At 61.2% G+C, this 20000-nt stretch overlaps 1 protein-coding gene across 1 annotated transcript in view; it reads left to right on the top strand.

The window, feature by feature from the left end:
* MXRA5 (matrix remodeling associated 5) overlaps positions 1-19953 on the top strand; it is a 44143-nt gene extending 24190 nt beyond the window's left edge. The window contains 14 exon segments of the mRNA XM_055123631.1: positions 2023-2413; positions 6352-8094; positions 8279-9196; positions 9935-11575; positions 14664-14690; positions 14693-15196; positions 15199-15254; positions 15256-15300; positions 15302-15427; positions 15429-15565; positions 17932-18022; positions 18024-18167; positions 18169-19353; positions 19441-19953. Coding sequence (XP_054979606.1) covers positions 2023-2413; positions 6352-8094; positions 8279-9196; positions 9935-11575; positions 14664-14690; positions 14693-15196; positions 15199-15254; positions 15256-15300; positions 15302-15427; positions 15429-15565; positions 17932-18022; positions 18024-18167; positions 18169-19353; positions 19441-19953 — 7521 coding nt within the window.
* The last annotated feature ends 47 nt before the right edge of the window (positions 19954-20000 follow it).

Below are 20000 nucleotides of genomic sequence, written 5' to 3'. Positions count from 1 at the left end.
ACACAACCTGAACTCCAAACACCTAAACTCACATGCCCTGTGCTCCTACACACTTACACACACACAACCTGAGCTCCAAACACCTACACATACACACATCCCCTAAGCTCCTACACACCTACACATATACACAACCTGAGATCCTTCACACCTACACACACACACAGCCTGAGCTCCTACACACCTACACACACAACCTGAGCTCCAAACACCTACACATACACACATCCCCTAAGCTCCTACACACCTACACATGCACACAACCTGAGATCCTTCACACATACACACACAGCCTGAGCTACTACACACCTACACACACAACCTGAGCTCCAAACACCGACACATACACACATCCCCTAAGTTCCTACACACAAACTGATGTCCTTCACAGATACACACACACACACCCTGAGCTTCAACTACCTACACACACACACACATACCATAAGCTCCACCCACACCTGCACATACAGACACACCCTGAGTTTCAAACACCTACACACACACACACACACACACACCCTGAGCTCCTACACACATACACACAGACATACACACCCTGAGTTTCTCCACACCTACACACACACACACACACCCTGAGTTCCTACACACATACACACAGACATACACACCCTGAGTTTCTCCACACCTACACACACACACACACGCACGCACACACAGATATTTATAAAGTGCGACTCATGCCTCGTACGGGGCCCACTCTCTGCAGCCTGAGGTCCACTGGCTCTGCGAGGTCGAACCCGGGTTCTCCCGTGCCCGAGTGCTACTTCCTTTCCCTGGAGTCTCCGCCCCCTTCCCGGGGAGCATTTCCCGATCGAGGGGCCCCCCTCAGCTTGCAGGGGCCACGGTCACAGCCTGTCTGGATCTGCCTCTGCTCGCTACGGGACCCACACGCCATGCTCACCTGTTCCTCTCCCCTCACATCCGTGGCCCCCGGTGCTGCACCTTCTACACACAGACGCACATGCATGCATGCACAGGGCACCCGTGTGGACATATGCATGATAAATTTTCTAAAGGCATTGGCACACATGCAGACAATACATATACACATACATGGATCCACACATGCATACATCCATGCATCCCTAGGCACACAGGGGCAGAGACACATAGGCAGAGACACACATACATACACATATGCATACTTATACACGCATATACAGAGCACACATGCATGCAGACACATACTTAGACATGCAGACACACCCATGTTGAGTGCACAGGGCACACGTGTGGACATATGTGTGACAAATATTTTTAAATGCATGGGCATGTATGCAGACATCATGTATGCACATACATGGATCCATACATGCCATGCATACATTCAGGCATCCCTAGGCACATAGGGGCAGAGACACATAGGCAGAAACACACATACATACACGCATGCATACTTACACATGTATGTACAGAACACACGTGCAGACACATACATAGACATGCAGACACACCCATGCCGAGTGCACAGGGTACATGTGTGGATGTATGCGTGATAAATTTTTTAAATGCATGGGCACACATGCAGATAACACGTATACACATACATGGATCCAGACATGCATATATCCAGGCATCCCTAGGCACACAGGACAGAGACACATAGGCAAAGACACACACACATACATCCATGCATGCATACTTACACACATGTACAGATCACACATACAGACACATACATAGACATGCAGACACATCCATGCTGAGTGCACAGGGCACACGTGTGGACATATGCGTGATAAATTTTTTTCAATGCATGGGCGCACATGCAGATAATACACATACGCATACATGTATCCACACATGCATACATCCATGCACCTCTCGGCACACAGAACAGAGACACATAAGCAGAGACACACACACATACATCCACACATGCATACTTCCACACGCATGTACAGAACACACACGCAGACACATGCTTAGACACGCAGACCCACCCGTGCCGGTCACCCCCAGCCCGCCCCCAGCCCAGCCATGCCCGTCTGCCGGCAGGTGTTCAAGTTCAGCTACAACAAGCTGCGGGTGGTCTCGGCGCAGACGCTGCGGGGGCTGTGGAGCCTCCTGCGGCTGCACCTGGACCACAACCAGATCGAGTTCATCGAGCCGCACGCCTTCGCCGGCCTCACCGCCCTGCGTCTGCTGCACCTGGAGGGCAACCGGCTGCAGCAGCTGCACCCCGGCACCTTCGCCACCTTCTCCCTCCTGGGGCACTTCCCGCTCTCCACCGTCCGGCACCTCTACCTGGCCGAGAACCTGCTGGCCGCGCTGCCGCGGGCCGTGCTGGAGGGCGCGCCCCTGCTCGAGAACCTCTACCTGCACACCAACCCCTGGGCCTGCGACTGCCGCCTGCACTGGCTGCTGCAGTGGGCCGCCAAGGCCAAAGGTGAGGCGGGGAAGGACCCCCAGCCGCGTGGCCGGGGAGCCCTAGAACCCAGCCACGTGGCCGGGGAGAGCTAGAACCCAGCCGTGTGGCCAGGGAGCGCTAGAACTCAGACACGTGGCCAGGGAGCGCTAGAACTCAGACACGTGGTCGGGGAACGCTAGAACCCAGCCACTTGGCCGGGGAGCTCTAGAACCCAGCCACGTGGCCGGGGGGCACTAGAACCCAGTTGCAAGGCCAGGGAGCAGTAGAACCCAGCCATGTGGCCAGGGAGCACTAGAACCCAGCCGTGTGGCTGGGGAGCTCTAGAACCCAGCCACGTGGCCAGGGAGCGCTAGAACCCAGCCACACGGCTGGGGAGCACTAGCACCAGAGAGCACTAGAACCCAGCCACGTGGCCGGGGAGCACTAGAACCCAGCCACGTGGCTGGGGAAGCACTAGAACCAGAGAGCACTAGAACCCAACCACGTGGCCAAGGAGCAGTAGAACCCAGCCATGTGGCCAGGAAGCGCTAGAACCCAGACACATGGCCAGGGAGTGCTAGAACCCAGTCACGTGGCCAGGGAGCGCTAGAACTTAGCCACGTGGCCAGGGAGCGCTAACCCAGCCACATGGCCGGGGAGTACTAGAACCAGATAGCACTAAAACCCAGCCATGTGGCCAGGGAGTGCTAGAACCCAGACACGTGGCCAGGGAGCGCTAGAACCCAGCCATGTGGCCAGGGAGTGCTAGAACCCAGCCACGTGGCTGGGGAGCGCTAGAACTCAGACACGTGGCTGGGGAGCGCTAGAACCCAGCCACGTGGCCAGGTAGCTCTAGAACCCAGACACATGGCCAGGGAGCACTAGAACCCAGACACGTGGCTGGGGAGCGCTAGAACTCAGACACGTGGCCAGGGAGCGCTAGAACCCAGCCACGTGGCCAGGTAGCTCTAGAACCCAGACACGTGGCCAGGGAGCGCTAGAACCAGAGAACACTAGAACCCAGCCACATGGCCAGGGAACACTAGAACCCAGCCGCGTGGCCAGGGAGCGCTAAAAACTCAGTCATTGACAGAGTAGGGCTAGAAACCCACACTTGTGCAAAGGATTGGGGGCCAGAGGCCCAGCCATGAGCCAAGGGGTGCTAGGAACTCAGCCACGTGCCAAGGGGTGCTGAAAACCCAGCCACGTGCCAGGGGCACGGGAAACCCAGCGATTTACAGACTGGGGCTGAAACTGCACCAGTGGTAGCCAAGAGGCGCCCTCCACATAGACCCATCAGAAGTCTCCACAGAAGGGCCGGAGCGATAGCACAGCAGGGAGGGCGTTTGCCTGGCACGCAGCCAACCCGGGTTCGATTCCCAGCATCCCAAAGGGTCCCCCGAGCACCGCCAGGAGTCATTCCTGAGCACAGAGCCAGGAGTCAGCCCTGAGCATCGCCGGGTGGGACCTCAAAACAAAAAATAATCTCTACAGAGCACCCAGCTAGCACTGTGTCTGCATGTGTGTGTGCATGCTTGGACAGCCATGCATGGCGTCAAAATATCTGTTCCTGCAAACACCTCATGTGTCCGCATGTATGTGTCAGGGGGCAGGAACATGTTGGTGAATGTGTTTCTGTATGTTTCCATGTATGTGTATGAGCCTATGTAGCGATACCTGCGTGCACGTGTCTCCTGTATGCCCTGCAAATGGATGTGTTTATATGTATGCTCGTGAGTGCACACATATGTCTGCACACGTGTCCCGTGAACACATGGGGTTCTGTTTGTTAAAGTATGTATGTGCATGCATGTGTATACAAATGTACAAGCATGTGTGCTCTGTGCATGCTTGTATAAGTATGCATGTGTGTACGTGTCTGAATGGGTGTGTCTTTGCATATATGTCTTTGCGCCTGTATGCACATGTGTGCATGTATGTCTGTGCATGTGCAGACATTGCCTGCCTAGGTGCCCATGCATATGTGTGTATTTATAAGGATTTGTACATATGTCCACACATGTGCCCTGTGCATTCATGTGTGTCTCTGGGTATAAGCATGAGTATGTGCACACATGTCCTCATGTGTTCCTGTGTGTGTGAGCATGCATGCATATTCATTCCTGTCTCTGTATGTGTCCATATAAGTGCCTATGTGTATAAGCAAGCATGTATGTATCTGCTTGTGTGTTTGTTCACGTGTGCATAACTATGCACATAAATGCAAGCATGTGTATCCATGCACACGTGGGTTGCCTATGTATATGCATGCATGTATGTGCCTTGTATAGACGTATGCATGTATGTACATGTACAGGTCTCTGGTGTACATGTGTGCTCATGCATCACGCTTCTCTGCGTGTGCATAAACACAGATGTGTCTGTGTGCATGTGAAGGCGTGCATGTGTGTGCGCAGGGCTTATATCAGTGTATGTGAAAACATGTTCCTCTAGACGGCGTGTGTCTGTGTGTGGATCTGTGTATTCCTGGGTGTGTGTATCCAGTGCCTTTCACAAGTCCTCAGTACATGGGGAAGGTCGGTGTCCGCTGCCCCTCAGGGGTCACTCCTGGACATGTTTGGGGGACTCTGCCAGCTGCCACGGACGGACCCAGGACAAAGTGCGTCGCAAGGCCACTCACCTTCTGACCTGCTGTATACTCCTTCCTGTGCTCCACGTGTTATTATTTTTTTAGCACAGCGGGGAGGGCATTTGCCTTGCACGTGGCCGACCCAGGTTCGATTCCTCCATCCCTCTCGGAGAGCCTGGCAAGCTCCCGAGAGTCTCCCGCCCACACGGCAGAGCCTGGCAAGCTCCCCGTGGCGTCTTCGAGATGCCAAACACAGTCACGACAAGTCTCACCGTGGAGACGTGACTGGCGCCCGCTCGAGCCCATTGATGAGCAACGGGACGACAGTGCGAGAGTGTGACAGTGATGATGATGATGATGATGGGCTTCTCAAAACACTTTGTGGTTCTTAGAGCCACACCTGGCAGGGCTCGGGGCTTCCTCCGGACTCTTGCTCTGCTGGACCTCGGTGCCCCCAGGTGGGGCCAGAAATAAAACCCGGGTTCGATGCGTGAAAATGTGAGCCCTGCCCGCTAAGACCAGCTCTCTGGCCCTGAGAGTCTCTCTTGCTCTCTTTATCTCTCTCTTTCTTTCTTTCTCTTTCTCTCTCTTTCTGTCTCTCTCTTTCTCTCTCTTTCTATCTCTTTTTTCTTTCTTTCTCTCTCTCTTTCTGTCTCTCTCTTTATTTCTCTCGTTCTCTCTCTTTTTCTTTCTCTCTCTTTCTTTCTCTATCTCTTTCTCTATCTTTCTCTCCTTCTTTCTCCCTCTTTCTTCTTTCTCTCTCTCTTTCTCTCTTTATCTCTCTTCCTCATTCTCTTTCTTTCTCTATGTCTCTTTCTCTTTCTCTCTTTCTGTCTCTCTTTGTCTCTCTCTTTATCTCTCTTTCTTTCTCTCTCTCTTTCTCTATCTCTCTTTCTTTCTCTCTCTTTCTGTCTCTCTTTCTCTCTTTCTTTCTCTATCTCTCTTTTTCTTTCTTTCTCTCTCTTTCTGTCTCTCTCTTTCTCTATCTCTTTCTTTCTCTATTTCTCTTTCTCTCTTTCTTTCTCTCTCTTTCTTTCTCTTTCTCTCTTTCTGTCTTTCTCTCTCTTCCTTTCTCTGTCTCTTTCTCTATCTCTCTTTCTCTCTCTTTCTTTCTCTCTTTCTCTCTGTCTTTCTTTCTGTCTCTCTCTTTCTCTCTCTCTCTAATGAAATGCTGCTGCAAAGCCAGGTCATCAGGTCTACATCCTCATCTGGGGACATCACTGATGTCTCAGCTCTGGGTTTGCCCAAGGGGCAGGTGCAGGACGGAGGAAGAAGGGAGGGAGGGAGCTGGGGGATGAAGGAGGGACAATGGCAAGGGTGACAATTCCCACCCCTCCCCGGGGCCCCCGCACTCATGGACCCCCGCCTTGGCTTCTGTCCCCTGCAGGGGTCCTCAAATGCAAGAAGGACAAGGCCTTCGAGGGCGGCCAGCTGTGTCCCGCCTGCTCCAGCCCCCGGGCACTGCGGGCCCAGGAACTGCAGAAGCTCTCCGCGCTGAGCTGCCTCAAGCCCCGCATCGAATCCCTGCTGAGGCTCAACCGCACCCGGGACGAGGACCCGGAGGAGGACACGGATGCGGACGAGGAGGACCAGGAGGAAGAAGACGCCGCCTTCCCCCCGTCTCCGAGCTGGAGCGTCGCGTTGAACATGAGCGACGCCCACGGGAACACAGTGCAGCTGGCCTGCAGCGTCCGGCGGCCCCCGCGGCTGGAGCGCGTCCAGCTGAACCAGACGGAGGCGGCCGAGCTGGAGGTCAACGCCACCGCGGCCATGGGGCTGCAGTGCGCCATGACGCGGGAAAAATACGAGCAGCTCTGGCGGCTGATCGCTTACTACAGCGAGGTCCCCGTGCGGTTGCACCGGGAGGGTGCACTGTACCTGCAGGACGCCGCCGACGCCGACGCCCTCTACTACACGGGCGTCCGGGCCCACGCCGTGGCCGAGCCCGCGTGGATCCTGCAGCCCCAGATGCACCTGCGTCTCGACCGCCGGCAGAGCTCAGCCAGCCGGGTGCTCCTGGAGTACTCCTCGCCGCTGGTGCTCACGGTGCCCACCAAGGATGCCCGGCCGCAGGGGCGCGGCCACAGCTGGGTGATGATCGAGCCGGGCAGCACAGCGCACGCCGTCGCGGAAGGTGCCTCGTGCCAGCTGAGCTGCCCCGTGAAGGCGTCGGAGACCCCAGCTGTGTCCTGGCGGCTCCCGGACGGCTCCGAGCTGAAGGCACCGTACGAGGACCCGGCCGGCCGCTTTTCCGTCCTCGCCAGCGGGTGGCTGCACATCCGGGAGGCGCGGGCAACCGACTCCGGCCTCTACCGCTGCGTGGCACAGGTGCAGGGCGACACGGACCAGCTGGTGCAACGGGTCGTGGTGCAGCCAGTAAAAGCCCGGCCCGGCAGGAAACTCCACAAGCCGCGCGGGGAGCCCCTCACGCTGCCCTGCGGGGCCCCGGCCGCCGTGCCGGACGCCAGGCTCAGCTGGGTGCTGCCCCGCGGGCTCACGGTGCAGCACGAAGCCAACACCTCCCGGGCCTTCGTGGACGCACACGGCGCCTTGATCATACCGGACCTGCAACCCTCCGACGCCGGCTCCTACACGTGTCTGGCCGTCAACACGCAGGGGACAGACCGAATGACCGTGGAAGTCGTTGTCGGCCGCCCGGGACCTTCGTCCACCGCCTCCTCTTCCTCCAGGAGGGCCTCCAAGAGGGGCCGACGCCCGGCCGGCGGCAGGACACGAGCAGAGTCACTGCAACCACCACCGCTGCTGCTGCAGCCGGACGATGACGGAGGCTCGGGGCTGAGCCCGGAGGACCCGCTGCCCTCCGGGGGGACCCTGCTGCACGCCCACGACCAGGAGCTGTTCCTGCACGCCAAGGACGAGGCCCGGCTGCCCGCCGCCAGGAAGGGGCGCCGGAAGATGAAGCCGTGGGCCAAGGAGGCAGACGACAGCCACGGGGCCGAGGGCCGCCGCGGGTTCGAGTCGCGGCGCCGGAGCAGCATGGCCAGCAAGTCCATCCACCCGCAGCAGTGGGCCGACATCCTGGCCCGGGTACGGGGACGCACGGCCCCCAGGGGCACCCAGCTCCCCGCCACGGTGCCCGCCACGCCCACCACGCAGGAGGCGGCGCCGGGTACGAGTGGCCCCGTGGAGTCGTCGGCAGAGGGGGCCGAGGAGGAGGAGGAGGAGGAAGAGGAAGAGGAAGAGGAGGAGGAGGAGGAGGAGGAGGAGGTGGACATGTCCGGGACGGGCGCGTCCATGTGGGACCGGGAACCCGTGGAGAGCACAACCCCGGGACTGCTGGTCACTGCGCCCAGGGCCCGCGCTCAGGACGCAGAGGAGGACACGGGCACCTCCCGCTCCTCCCCTCCTCCCCTTCCCGCCCGCACCCCGGACGGCGTGGACACGCACGACCAGCGCCGGCCCCCCCGAGGGCTGGACTCCGCCCGGCGCCGTCCAGTCCAGCTCCGAGCCCCCAGCCCCGCCACTGCAGGGCACGGCCGAGTCCCCCCTGCTGGCCGCGCCCTTGGCTGAGAGCCCTGCGGAGCCGCCCAGCTACCCACCGCCCACGGACGCCGCGTCCAGCCGGGAGAGCTCAGGCCGCCCGCAGGACGCACACGCCCGCGCCTCGCCGTCCCCTGGGCCACGGGCGCGCGGGTCCTCCTGGACGTCGGAGCCCCGGGGGGAGCTGGACACAGCAGCTGGCACGACGCAGCCCTCGGCAGGGACGCACCGCGCCCCTCTGACGCAGGAGGCGCTGCCCACGGTACGTCAGACGCACGCCCCAGAGATGCCGAGGGAAACTGAGGCAGGGACGCACCGTGCCCCTCTGACGCAGGAGGCGCTGCCCACGGCACGCCCGCCGCCGCACACCCCAGAGACGCCGAGGGAAACTGAGGCAGGGACGCACCGCGCCCCTCTGACGCAGGAGGCGCTGCCCACGGTACGTCAGACACACGCCCCAGAGACGCCAAGGGAAACTGAGGCAGGGACGGAAGCCAGCCCGGTGGGCACAGAGCCGGCCCCCAGCCGCCGCCCAGAGGCGCCCCCCGGCCTCCCGCCTCGGAGAAAGACCCAGGGCGGCGGTGGCGGGCGGAGGAGGCAGCATGGCCAGCGGGCTCGAGCCCAGCACAAACCGCCACCGCCCCCGGCCGCCCCCACGCTCGCCCTGAAGACCACCGCGGCCCCCCACACGGTGCCCAGCCGGCTCCCCGGGACTCCTGCCGAGACCCCACGTGCGGTGGAGCACGGGGGGCCGAGGGCTTCGCCCACCACAGAGAGGGTCTCGCAGCGACCCACGGAGCACAGCAGCAGGGGGAAGGCACGAAGGAAGCACGGAAGGCGGCCCCCCAAGGGCCGAGAGCCCCCCATGCACGCCTCCCCCTCCTCCTCCTCCCCCTCTGATTCCTCTTCCTCCTCCCCTGCCTCTTTCTCCTTCCCCTCCCCCTCTGCCTCCTCCTATTCCTCTTCTTCTTCCTTCTTCTCCTCCTCCTTCCCATCCTCTTCCTCCTTCCACCCTTCTTCCTCCTCCTCTTCCTCCTTCCCCTCCTCCTCCTCCTCTTCCTCTTCCTCTTCCTCCTTCCCATCCTCTTCCTCCTCCTCTTCCTCTCCTTCCTTCCCACCCTCCTCCTCTTCCTCTTCCTCCTTCCCATCCTCCTCCTCCTTCCCCGCCTCCTCCTCCTCCTCCTTCCCCACCTCCTCCTCCTCCTCCTTCCCCTCCTCCTCCTCCTCCTCTTCCTCTTTCTTCTCCTCCGCCACGTGGCCAGCCACGGCCCCTACCCCGAGAGCCACCAGGAGACCCAAAACCAGGCCTCCCCCTGGCACGCTGCCTCAGTTCCCCACCACGACGACGACGACGCTGACCCCTGCTACTTCCTCCGCCACAACACCGCCGCCACCACAGGCGCCGAACACAGTTCCCACCGTCCCCTTAACCACGACCGGGGGGACGCTTCCCGCTCTGGACAACACAGCCAGCACGTGGCCCAGTGGTGAGCTCGTACAGCCACAGACACAGACCCCGTCCCTCGGGCAGCCCCCGCACACCGCCCTGGTCCAGCACGGAGCCGGACCCCCGGCCGACGGGAACCAGAGCCCCGGGCTGAGTCCCCTGCTGCCTGCCCCCACCGGGCGCCCAGCACTGGTCGCAGAAGAAGGGACCGTGACGGACGTCTCGTCCACTCCATCGAGCCCCGTGCCAGTGTCCACGCAGGAGGACGACTCCGCTCCCACCAGCTCCCCAGAAGCGGCCAGGCTCACTGCATCCACTGCCGCGCAGACGGACAGCCCTGTCCGCCCGTCTTGGGAGCCCCTTGTCCCGGGCTCTGACTCTGCACCCATCATCCACGTCATCGCACCCGTGACCTCGGCATCCCCCACTGCCCCGGTGGCTGGACCCAGCACGGACACCCCCGGTCGGTCACTCCCTGGCCCCACTGGGTCCTCGTGGAAACCGGGCACTGCCCCAACTGTGCACCATCCTCAGGGACCCCCCGTGGACGTGGCACCACCGTGGCAGCCGGCGTCTGTGCTGCCTCCCGATGGCCCATCCACTGCCCACTCGTCACTGCACAGGGAGGTGTGGACACGGCGTCCAGAGGAGGACCGGGGGAGCCACGACACGCGGGTCAGCATGCAAGTGACACTGCCCCAGGGAGCCCCCGCAACCCACGGCACAGCCAGCCATGCCGCAGAGACACAAACCCACACGCCGGCTGTGCAGGGCATCCCCGAGACGCCACAGGGACCCCCGGCCAGCCCCGCCACCCCGAACAGTGGCACGCTGAGACCCCCGGGCACGGGGCGCCCCAGCGAGTACAGCCTCGTCCTCCCCAGAGGGACCCTCAGACCCTTCCCTCCGTGGCGCCCAGTCACCGGCAAGCCCAGAATCTCCTCGTACCCGTCCTGGGTGTGGCCGGACAACAAACGGTTCCCCACGCCCCGGATCCCCGGGTTGCCGCCGCCGAGGGGTCCCTCGACCCGCACGCAGACCCCCGGGAGAGGGTTTAGCTCGGCCACGGTGGGCACCAGCGTCCTGTTTCAGCCCAACAACGAACTGCCAGACCTGGCCAGCTCCCCCGCGCCTCCGTCCCCACGGCGACCCCCGTGGCCCGCCAACCCCGTCATCACAGTTCCATCCCTCCGCAACCCCGCCGTCACAGTTCCATCCCTCCGCCGGACGCCCGCCACGACCCCGGCCACCTCTCGCACCCCGACCCTGGCCCCTAGGAGGCCCGGGCCCGGCGTCCACCACAGAGCGCACGGGCAGCCCGTCTTCCACCTGGACTTGGGGCCCCCAGCACCGCCCTGGAGAACCGCGGCCACCACCAGCCAGCCCCCGGCCACCCGCTTCCAGAAGCCGCCTCCGAGCCCGGCCCCCCGGGGGCCTCTGTCCGTCCCTCCGCTGCCCCCCGCCCAGCCCTCCAGAGGGGGCTTCCGAGTCCCGGGCCCCGGAGCACCTGCCTCCCCCCCATTCTGGGCGGCCGGGGAGAAACCGCAGATCATCACCAAGTTCCCGCTCACGGCGTCCGTCTCGGCCGACGGGGACGTGGCCCTGCCCTGCCAGGCCACGGGGAAGCCGGAGCCCCTGGTGACCTGGACCAAGGTGTCCACAGGTGAGTCGCTGGGGCTGGGGGGTCGGGGGCGGGCAGGGGGTCACATAGAGGCACAAGGCCGTGAGGGAAGGAACCACGAGCAGACAGGAGGTTGGCAAGGTCGCCAGGACACTGGCCAACAGGGAACTGCACACTGAGGGACATTCTCCACATGCCCCCCAGGGAACTGCACACTGGGGGGATTCTCTGCATGGCCAGCAGGGAACTGCACACTGGGGAGATTCTCCACATGGCCAACAGTGAACTGCACACTGGGGGAGATTCTCTGCATGGCCAGCAGGAAACTGCACGCTGGGGGATTCTCTGCATGGGCAAAAAGGAACTGCACACTCAGGGTGGGGGGGGAATTCTCCACATGGCCAACAAGGAACTGCACACTGGGGGGATTCTCTGCATGGCCAACAGGGAACTGCACACTGGGGGGGGGATTCTCTGCATGGCCAACAGGGAACTGCACACTCCAGGGCGGGGGGATGCATTCTCCACGTGGCCAACAGGGAACTGCACACTGGGGGGGATTCTCTGCATGGTCAACAAGGAACTGCACACTGGGGAGGATTCTCCATATGGCCAACAGGGAACTGCACACTGGGGAGGATTCTCTGCATAGCCAGCAGGGAACTGCACACTTGGGGCGGGGGGGGGGGTGGTGGCAGATTCTCCACATGGCCAACAGGGAACTGTATGCTGGGGGGATTCTCTGCATGGCCAAAAGGGAACTGTACACTCGGGGCGGGGGTGCTGGGATTCTCCACATGGCCAACAGGAACTGAACCCTAGGGGGATTCTCCACATGGCCAACAGGGAACTGCGAACTGGGGGGATTCTCTGCATGGCCAAAAGGGAACTGCACACTGGGGGGGATTCTCTGCATGGCCAAAAGGGAACTGCATGCTGGGGGGATTCTCTGCATGGCCAACAGGGAACTGCATGCTGGGGGGATTCTCTGCATGGTCAACAGGGAACTGCACACTGGGGGGGGATTCTCTGCATGGCCAGCAGGGAACTGCACACTCAGGGTGTGGGGGGGATTCTCCACATGGCCAACAGGGAACTGCATGCTGGGGGGTATTCTCTGCATGGCCAACAGGGAACTGCACACTGCGGGGGATTCTCTGCATGGCCAACAGGGAACTGCACGCTCGGGGTGGGGCGTGTGGATTTTCCACATGGCCAGCAGGAACTGCACACTAGGGGGGTTCTCTGCATGGCCAACAGGGAACTGCACACTGGGGGGATTCTATGCATAGGCAATAGGGAACTGCACACTGGGGGGGATTCTCTGCATGGCCAACAGGGAACTGCACACTGGGGGGGATTCTCTGCATGGCCAACAGGGAACTGCACACTGGGGGGGGGGGATTCTCTGCATGGCCAACAGGGAACTGCACACTAGGGGGGATTCTCTGCATGGCCAATAGGGAACTGCACACTGGGGAGGATTCTCCACATGGCCAACAGGGAACTGCACGCTGGGAGGGATTCTCTGCATGGTCCGACAGGGAACTGCACACTGGGGGGATTCTCCACATGGCCAACAGACACACACAGGCACACACATAGACACATACACACACACACTACCACACACATACATACACATACACACATGTATACACACACATTCACACTGCAACCTCTGGACCACGACCCTCACACCAAGGAAGAGTCAGCAAAGGAGAATTTGTGTCTGAAATATCTAAAGAGCCAAGGGCACCTGGAAGCTCCTGGCATCTTCCAGAACATTCCTCAGAACAAAGGCTTTCTGACTCGTGCATGGGAGGGATGTCCCACACCCCATTTGGGGCCGTGTGCATTCGTCAGGGTGGAGGAAGGGTGGGATGCAAAAAGGCTTTGTCTCCCAACAAGCACGGTACCTGGGAATGACTCAGAGGCTCCCGGCAGCTTCCAGAACATTCCGTGGGACCCAGCCTGACTGCCTGGTACATCCCCCCAAATCCCATCTGCGCAGTTTGGGGCCTGATGTTCATTTCAGAGCAGAGTGGGAGTAGAATGCAAAAAGATATGTCTCCCAAGGGAGCCAGCACCTGGGGGAAATTTCCAGCAGCTTCTAGAAAATTCTATGGGACCTAGACTGACTGCCTGGTGCATCCTCTGCCCCTCCCCAGCCCAATTTTGTAGGAGGGAGGTTAGAATGCAAAAGATTTCCCTCCCAAGAGGGAGAGCACGGGTGGGGGGGAATGGGGGGAGGACGTGAAAACTCCCGGCAGCTTCCAGAACATTCCATGGGACCCAGACTGATTGCCTGGTGCATCCCCCCCAGACCCCATCTGCCCAATTTTGGGCCTGACGTTCATGTCAGAACAGAGGTGGGTTAGAATGCAAAAGTATCTGTCTCCCAAGAGGGAGGGCACCTGGGGGTGATCATGTAGAAACTCCCAGCACCCTCCAGAACATTTCATGCACTGCTTAGTACATCCCTCCACATCCCATCAGCCCAATTTTGGGCTTGATGTTCGTGTCAGAGCGGAGGGGGGGTTAGAATGCAAAAGAGATCTGTCTCCCCAAAGGGAGGGCACTTGTGGTGGGGGGTGATGTGGAAAATCCCGGCACTTTCCAGAACATTCTATGCACTGCCTAATCTGCCCACATCCCATCTGCCCAATTTTGGGCCCGATGTTCATGTCAGAGCAGAGAGAGATTAGAATGCAAAAATATCTGTCTCCCAAGAGTGCGAGCACCTGGGAGTGGTGATGTAGAAACTCCCAGCACCTTCCAGAACATTCTAGGCACTGCCTAATCATCCTCCTTCCCCACCCCTCCACATCCCATCTGCCCAATTTTGGGCCTGATGCTCATGTCAGAGCAGAGGGGGGATTAGAATGCAAAAAAAAAAAAAAAAATCTGTCTCCCAAGAGGGCGGGCACCCGGAGGAAACTTCCGGCACCTTCTAGAACATGCCATGGGACCCAGATCCACTGCCTGGTGTGTGCAAGGGCCAGCCTGCCACCCGTTGTGGGCCTGGAGGTGGAATGGAAACGGGTGTGTGCGCCCAGCCTGGCAGGACCCCGCTAGGGTCCCCGGGGACCTTTGGGTGCTGACGCCCATGTGCCTTTCTGCTTCCCAGGTGCCCTGATCACCCCCAGCACGCGGGTGGCCGCTTCGAGGTGCTGAGGAACGGCACCCTGGTCATCCGCGGGGCCCAGCCGCAGGACCGCGGGCAGTACACCTGCACAGCCCAGAACCTGCACGGCGTGGACAAGCGTAGCGTCCAGCTGGCCGTGGCCACCCAGCAGCCCCACATCCTGGCCTCGCGCCTGCAGGACGTGACCGTCCACCTGGGGGACTCCGTGTCCATGCAGTGCCTGGCCCAGGGCACGCCCGCCCCGCACATCTCCTGGGTCTTCCCCGATGGCCGCGCGTGGCGCTCGGTCCCTGGAGTGGACGGGAGGGTCACCCTGCACGAGAACCGCACACTGTCCATCCGGGACGCCGCCTTCTCCGACCGCGGTGTGTACAGGTGCGTGGCCAGCAACGCGGCCGGGGCGGACAGCCTGGCCATCCGGCTGCACGTGGCCGCGCTGCCCCCGGTCATCCAGCAGGACGCGTGGGAGAACATCACGGTGGCCCCCGGCCGGAGCCTGCACATCCACTGCACGGCCGGGCCGCCCCGCCGCCCAGCGTGCGCTGGGTCCTGCCCGACGGCACCCACGTGCGCCCCCTCGCAGTTCGTGCGCGGCCACCTCTACGTCTTCCCCAACGGCAACCCTCTTCATCCGCCACCTGGCCACGCGGGACAGCGGGCGCTACGAGTGCGTGGCGGCCAACCTGGTGGGCACCGCGCGCAGGACGGCGTGGCTGCAGGTGGAGCGCGCGGCCGCCCACGCACAGCATCACCAGCTCCTCCCCAAAGCGCACCGACGTGCGCTACGGGGCCACGCTGCGCCTGCACTGCAGCGCGTCCGGGGACCCCTGGCCGCGCATCCTCTGGCGGCTGCCCTCCAGGCAGACAGCCGACGCCTTCTACAGGTGAGTGGACACTTGGCACAAGCGCGTGCGCATAGCGCACCTGGGTGCGGGAGAGCGCGCTTCTGGGTGGACCACTTGGCACAAGAAGCGCGCGCACCGTACCTGGGCGCCGGAGAGCGCACTTCTTTCTTCCGTTTGGAACAGCTGCACCCGCAGTTCCTTGCACACGGGGCAGGTAGGGCGCACGGGGCCACATGCCTCTCTGACTCCCGGCCAAGCCTTGCTTTTTGGAGCTGCCACCTCCATGGGGAGGGAAGGCAGAGCACTGGAGTGAGAGCGTCAGTCACATTGTTGCGTTCCAGGGCTCTTGCTGGAAGGTGCTCAGGCCTTACTCCTGGCTCTGAGCTCAGGCGTTGCTCCTGAAAGGCGCAGGGGGGGACCGTGCATGGTGTCAGGGATCAAACCCAGAGCTGCAAGGCAGCATCCCACCGAGTCCTTTGGTTTCTAAGAAACGGCGTTCCATGCCCTTTCTTCCCCATCATCGGATTTTTATTTTGTAATTGGTCACTTGAGACACACAGCGACAAAACTGTTCGTGGTCGGGTTTCAGTCCTACAGGGCTCCAACACCCGTCCCTCCACCAGGGCACATTTCCCCTAGCCAGGGTCCCCAGGGTCCCTCCCATCACCCCTCCACCCCTCTATGGCAGGTCTATGGCAGGTCTTCTTCTTCTCCTTCTCCTTCTCCTTCTCCTTCTCCTTCTCCTCTTCTTCTCCTTCTTCTTCTTCTCCTTCTTCTTCTTCTTCTTCTTCTTCTTCTTCTTTCTTCTTCTTCTTCTTCTTCTTCTTCTTCTTCTTCTTCTTCTTCTTCTTCTCTTCTCTCTCCTCCTTCTCCTTCTTCCTTCTCCTTCCTCCTCCTACTCCTCTTCTTCCTCCTCTTCCTCTTCTTCTCCTTCTTCCTCTTCTTCTCCTTCTTCTTCTTCTTCTTCCTCTTCCTCCTCCTCCTCCTGTTCCTCCTCCTGTTCTCCTCTCCTTCTTCTTCTCTCCTCCTCCTCCTCCTTTCTCCTCCTTCTCTTCTCCTTCTTCCTTCTCCTTCCTCCTCCTACTCCTCTTCTTCCCCCTCCTCCTCTTCTTCTTCTTCTTCTTCTTCTTCTTCTCCTTCTCCTTCTCCTCCTCCTCCTCCTCCTTCTTCTTCTCCTTCTCCTCCTTCTTCTTCATCTTCTTCTTCTTTTCCTTCTTCTTCTTCTTCTTTTCTTCTTCGCCTTTTCCTTCTTCTCCTCTTTCTCCTTCTCTTTCTCCTTCTCTTTTTCCTTCTCTTTCTCCTTCTCTTTTTCCTTCTCTTTCTCCTTCTCTTTCTCCTCTTTCTCCTCCTCCTCCTTCTTCTTCTTCTTCTTCTTCTCCTCCTTCTCCTCCTTCTCTTCTCCTTCTTCCTTCTCCTTCCTCATCCTACTCCTCTTCTTCCTCCTCCTCCTCCTCTTCTTCTTCTTCTTCTTCTTCTTCTTCTTCTTCTTCTTCTCCTTCTCCTTCTCCTCCTCCTCCTCCTCCTTCTCCTTCTTCTTCTCCTTCTCCTCCTTCTTCTTCATCTTCTTCTTCTTTTCCTTCTTCTTCTTCTTCTTTTCTTCTTCGCCTTTTCTTCTTCTCCTCTTTCTCCTTCTCTTTCTCCTTCTCTTTTTCCTTCTCTTTCTCCTTCTCTTTCTCCTTCTCTTTCTCCTTCTCCTTCTTCTTCTCCTCCTCCTCCTTCTTCTTCTCCTTTTCCTTCTTCTTCTCTTTTTCCTTCTCTTTTTCCTTCTCCTTCTCCTTCTTCTTCTTCTTCTCCTTCTTCTTCTTCTTTTCTTCTTGTTCTTCTTTTCTTCTTCGCCTTTTCCTTCTTCTCCTTCTCTTTCTCCTTCTCTTTCTCCTCCTTCTTCTCCTTCTTCTTCTTCTTCTCCTTTTCCTTCTTCTTCTCTTTTTCCTTCTCCTTCTTCTTCTCCTCCTTCTCCTTCTTCTTCTTCTTCTCCTTCTCCTTCTTCTCCTTCTTTTTCTTCTTCTTGTTCTTGTTCTTGTTCTTCTTCTTCTTCTTCTTCTTCTTCTTCTTCTTTTCTTCTTCTTTGCTTTTCAAAAGCCTTGGGAGCACTGTGGGTGGGGTGTAAGGGACCGGACGAGGACGGGAAGGTGGCACCTAAAGCCCGTTTAGAGCATGCCTGGTACGTGCAGAGAGCCAAGGTCAGCCCTTGAGGACACATGAGACTCCAGCACCACAAAGATGGGCCTCGGGACGCTTCTCCTTCGCAGCACGGGGATAAGGGACCCTCAGCTCTAGCACCCTGGGGTCCTGCCCGCCCGTGGGAGAAACAGGGGCGGCGGAGGGGAGCCTCCATCTAGACAACCCCTGCCCTGCACGCACTGACCGCCCTGCTTCCCTCTCCTCTCACCTCCCCCCTTCCCCAGCCCGGAGCCTCGCGCCAAAGTGCTCACCAACGGCACCCTCCTGCTCACCTCGGTGACCGAGCGCGACGCGGGCGACTACCTCTGCGTGGCCCCGGAACCCGGGCGGGGACGACTTCGCCGCCGTGCGCGTGCAGGTGCTGACGCAGCCCGCCAGGATCGCGCCACGGGACGAGGCCGACCGCCAGGTCCCCTTCGGGGCCGACCTGCGCGTGGACTGCGTGGCCAGCGGCCTCCCGAAACCCGGAGATCTCCTGGGGACTCCCCGACGGCAGCCTGGTGAACTCGGCCATGCAGGGGGACCAGCCCCGTGGCGGTGACCGCAGCGGCCGGGCGAAACGCTACGTGGTGTTCCACAACGGCACGCTCTACTTCAACGAGGTGGGCCCGGCCGAGGAGGGGGACTACACCTGCTTCGCCGAGAACCAGGCGGGCCGGGACGAGATGCGGGTGCGCGTCCGGCTGCTGAGCCTGCCGGCCGCGATCCGCAACAAGACCTACTCGGTGCTGCGGGTGCCCTACGGGGACGCGGCCGCGGTCACCTGCGAGGCGCAGGGCGAGCCGGCCCCGCTGCTGACCTGGCTGTCCCCGAGCCACCGCCGCATCCCCGCGTCCTCGGACAAGTACCACATCGACGCGCGCGGCACGCTGCTCATCCACAAGGCGCGCCGCGCCGACAGCGGGAACTACACGTGCGTCGTGCGCAACGCGGCGGGCGAGGATCGCAAGACGGTGTGGCTGCACGTGCAGCTGCGGCCGCCCACCATCAACGGCCACCCCAACGCCGTCACCACGGTGCGCGAGGTGGCCACGGGCGGCAGCCGCAAGCTCATCGACTGCCGCGCCGAGGGCGTGCCCCCGCCCCGCGTGCTCTGGGCCTTCCCCGAGGGCGTGGTGCTGCCCGCGCCCTACTACGGGAACCGCATCACCGTGCACCGCAACGGCACCCTGGACATCCGCAGCCCGCGGCCCAGCGACGCGGTGCAGCTGGCCTGCATCGGCCGCAACGAGGGCGGCGAGGCCCGCATGCTGGTGCAGCTGACGGTGCTGGACGCGACGCAGAAACCCGCCTTCAGTGACCCCAGCCACGAGGACATCACCGCGCTGGCCGGACACACCATCAGCCTCAACTGCTCGGCGCACGGCCGCCCGCCGCCCACCCGCCACTGGCTCTTACCCAACGGCACGGAGCTGCGCGCGGGGCAGCGGCTGAGCCGGTTCTACCACGCGGGTGTGGACGGGCGGCTCCACATCAGCGGGCTGGTGCCGGCCGACGCCGGGGATTACCGCTGCGTGGCTCGCAACGCGGCCGGCCACGCTGAGAGGCGGGTGGCCCTCAAGGTGGGGCTCAGCCCCACCCGCAGCCCCCAGTACCGCAACGTGGTGAGCATCGCGCACGGGGAAACGCTCCGGCTGCACTGCGGCGCGCAGGGGAGCCCGGACACCTCGGGCGACGCGGGTTGGCCCTCAACCGGGACGGTGAGAACCGGTGCTGGCGCTCTTGACGGGCAGGGCCGCGGTGGGCAGCCCGGCTTCTCCTGGACCCTGCCCGGTGGGCTCACTCTGGACAGCCCCCACACCCAGGGCCGCATCTCGGCGCTCGACAACGGCACCCTCACCGTGCGCGACGCGTCCGTCTTCGACCGGGGCACCTACGTGTGCCGCGCGGACACGGGCAGCGGCGGGGGCGGCCCGGCGGTGACCAGCTTCCCGGTCATCGTCATCGCGTACCCCCCGCGCATCACCAGCCAGGCGGCCCCCGTGGTGCACGCGCCCCCGGGCGCCAGCGTGCAGCTGCCCTGCATGGCCGTGGCGCTGCCCAGGGCCGAGCTGGCCTGGGAGCTGCCCGACGGGGCGCGGCTGACCGCCGGCGTCCAGGCGCGGCTGTTCGGCCACAGGCTGCTGCACCCGCAGGGCGCCCTCACCCTGCAGCACGTCACGCCCGGGGACTCGGGCTTGTACCGCTGCATGGCCAGGAACGTGCTGGGCGCAGACTCCAAGGCCACGTACGTCCAGGTCTACTGAGCGCCCGCCACGAATTCCAGGAACCGGCCACAGATTCGCAGGGTTGC

The sequence above is a fragment of the Sorex araneus genome, assembly GCF_027595985.1.
Source record: "Sorex araneus isolate mSorAra2 chromosome X unlocalized genomic scaffold, mSorAra2.pri SUPER_X_unloc_8, whole genome shotgun sequence".
NCBI classification, from domain to species: Eukaryota; Metazoa; Chordata; class Mammalia; order Eulipotyphla; family Soricidae; genus Sorex; species Sorex araneus.
The sequence above is the reverse complement of the archived record's forward strand: the minus strand, read 5'-3'. Positions and strand labels throughout refer to the sequence as shown.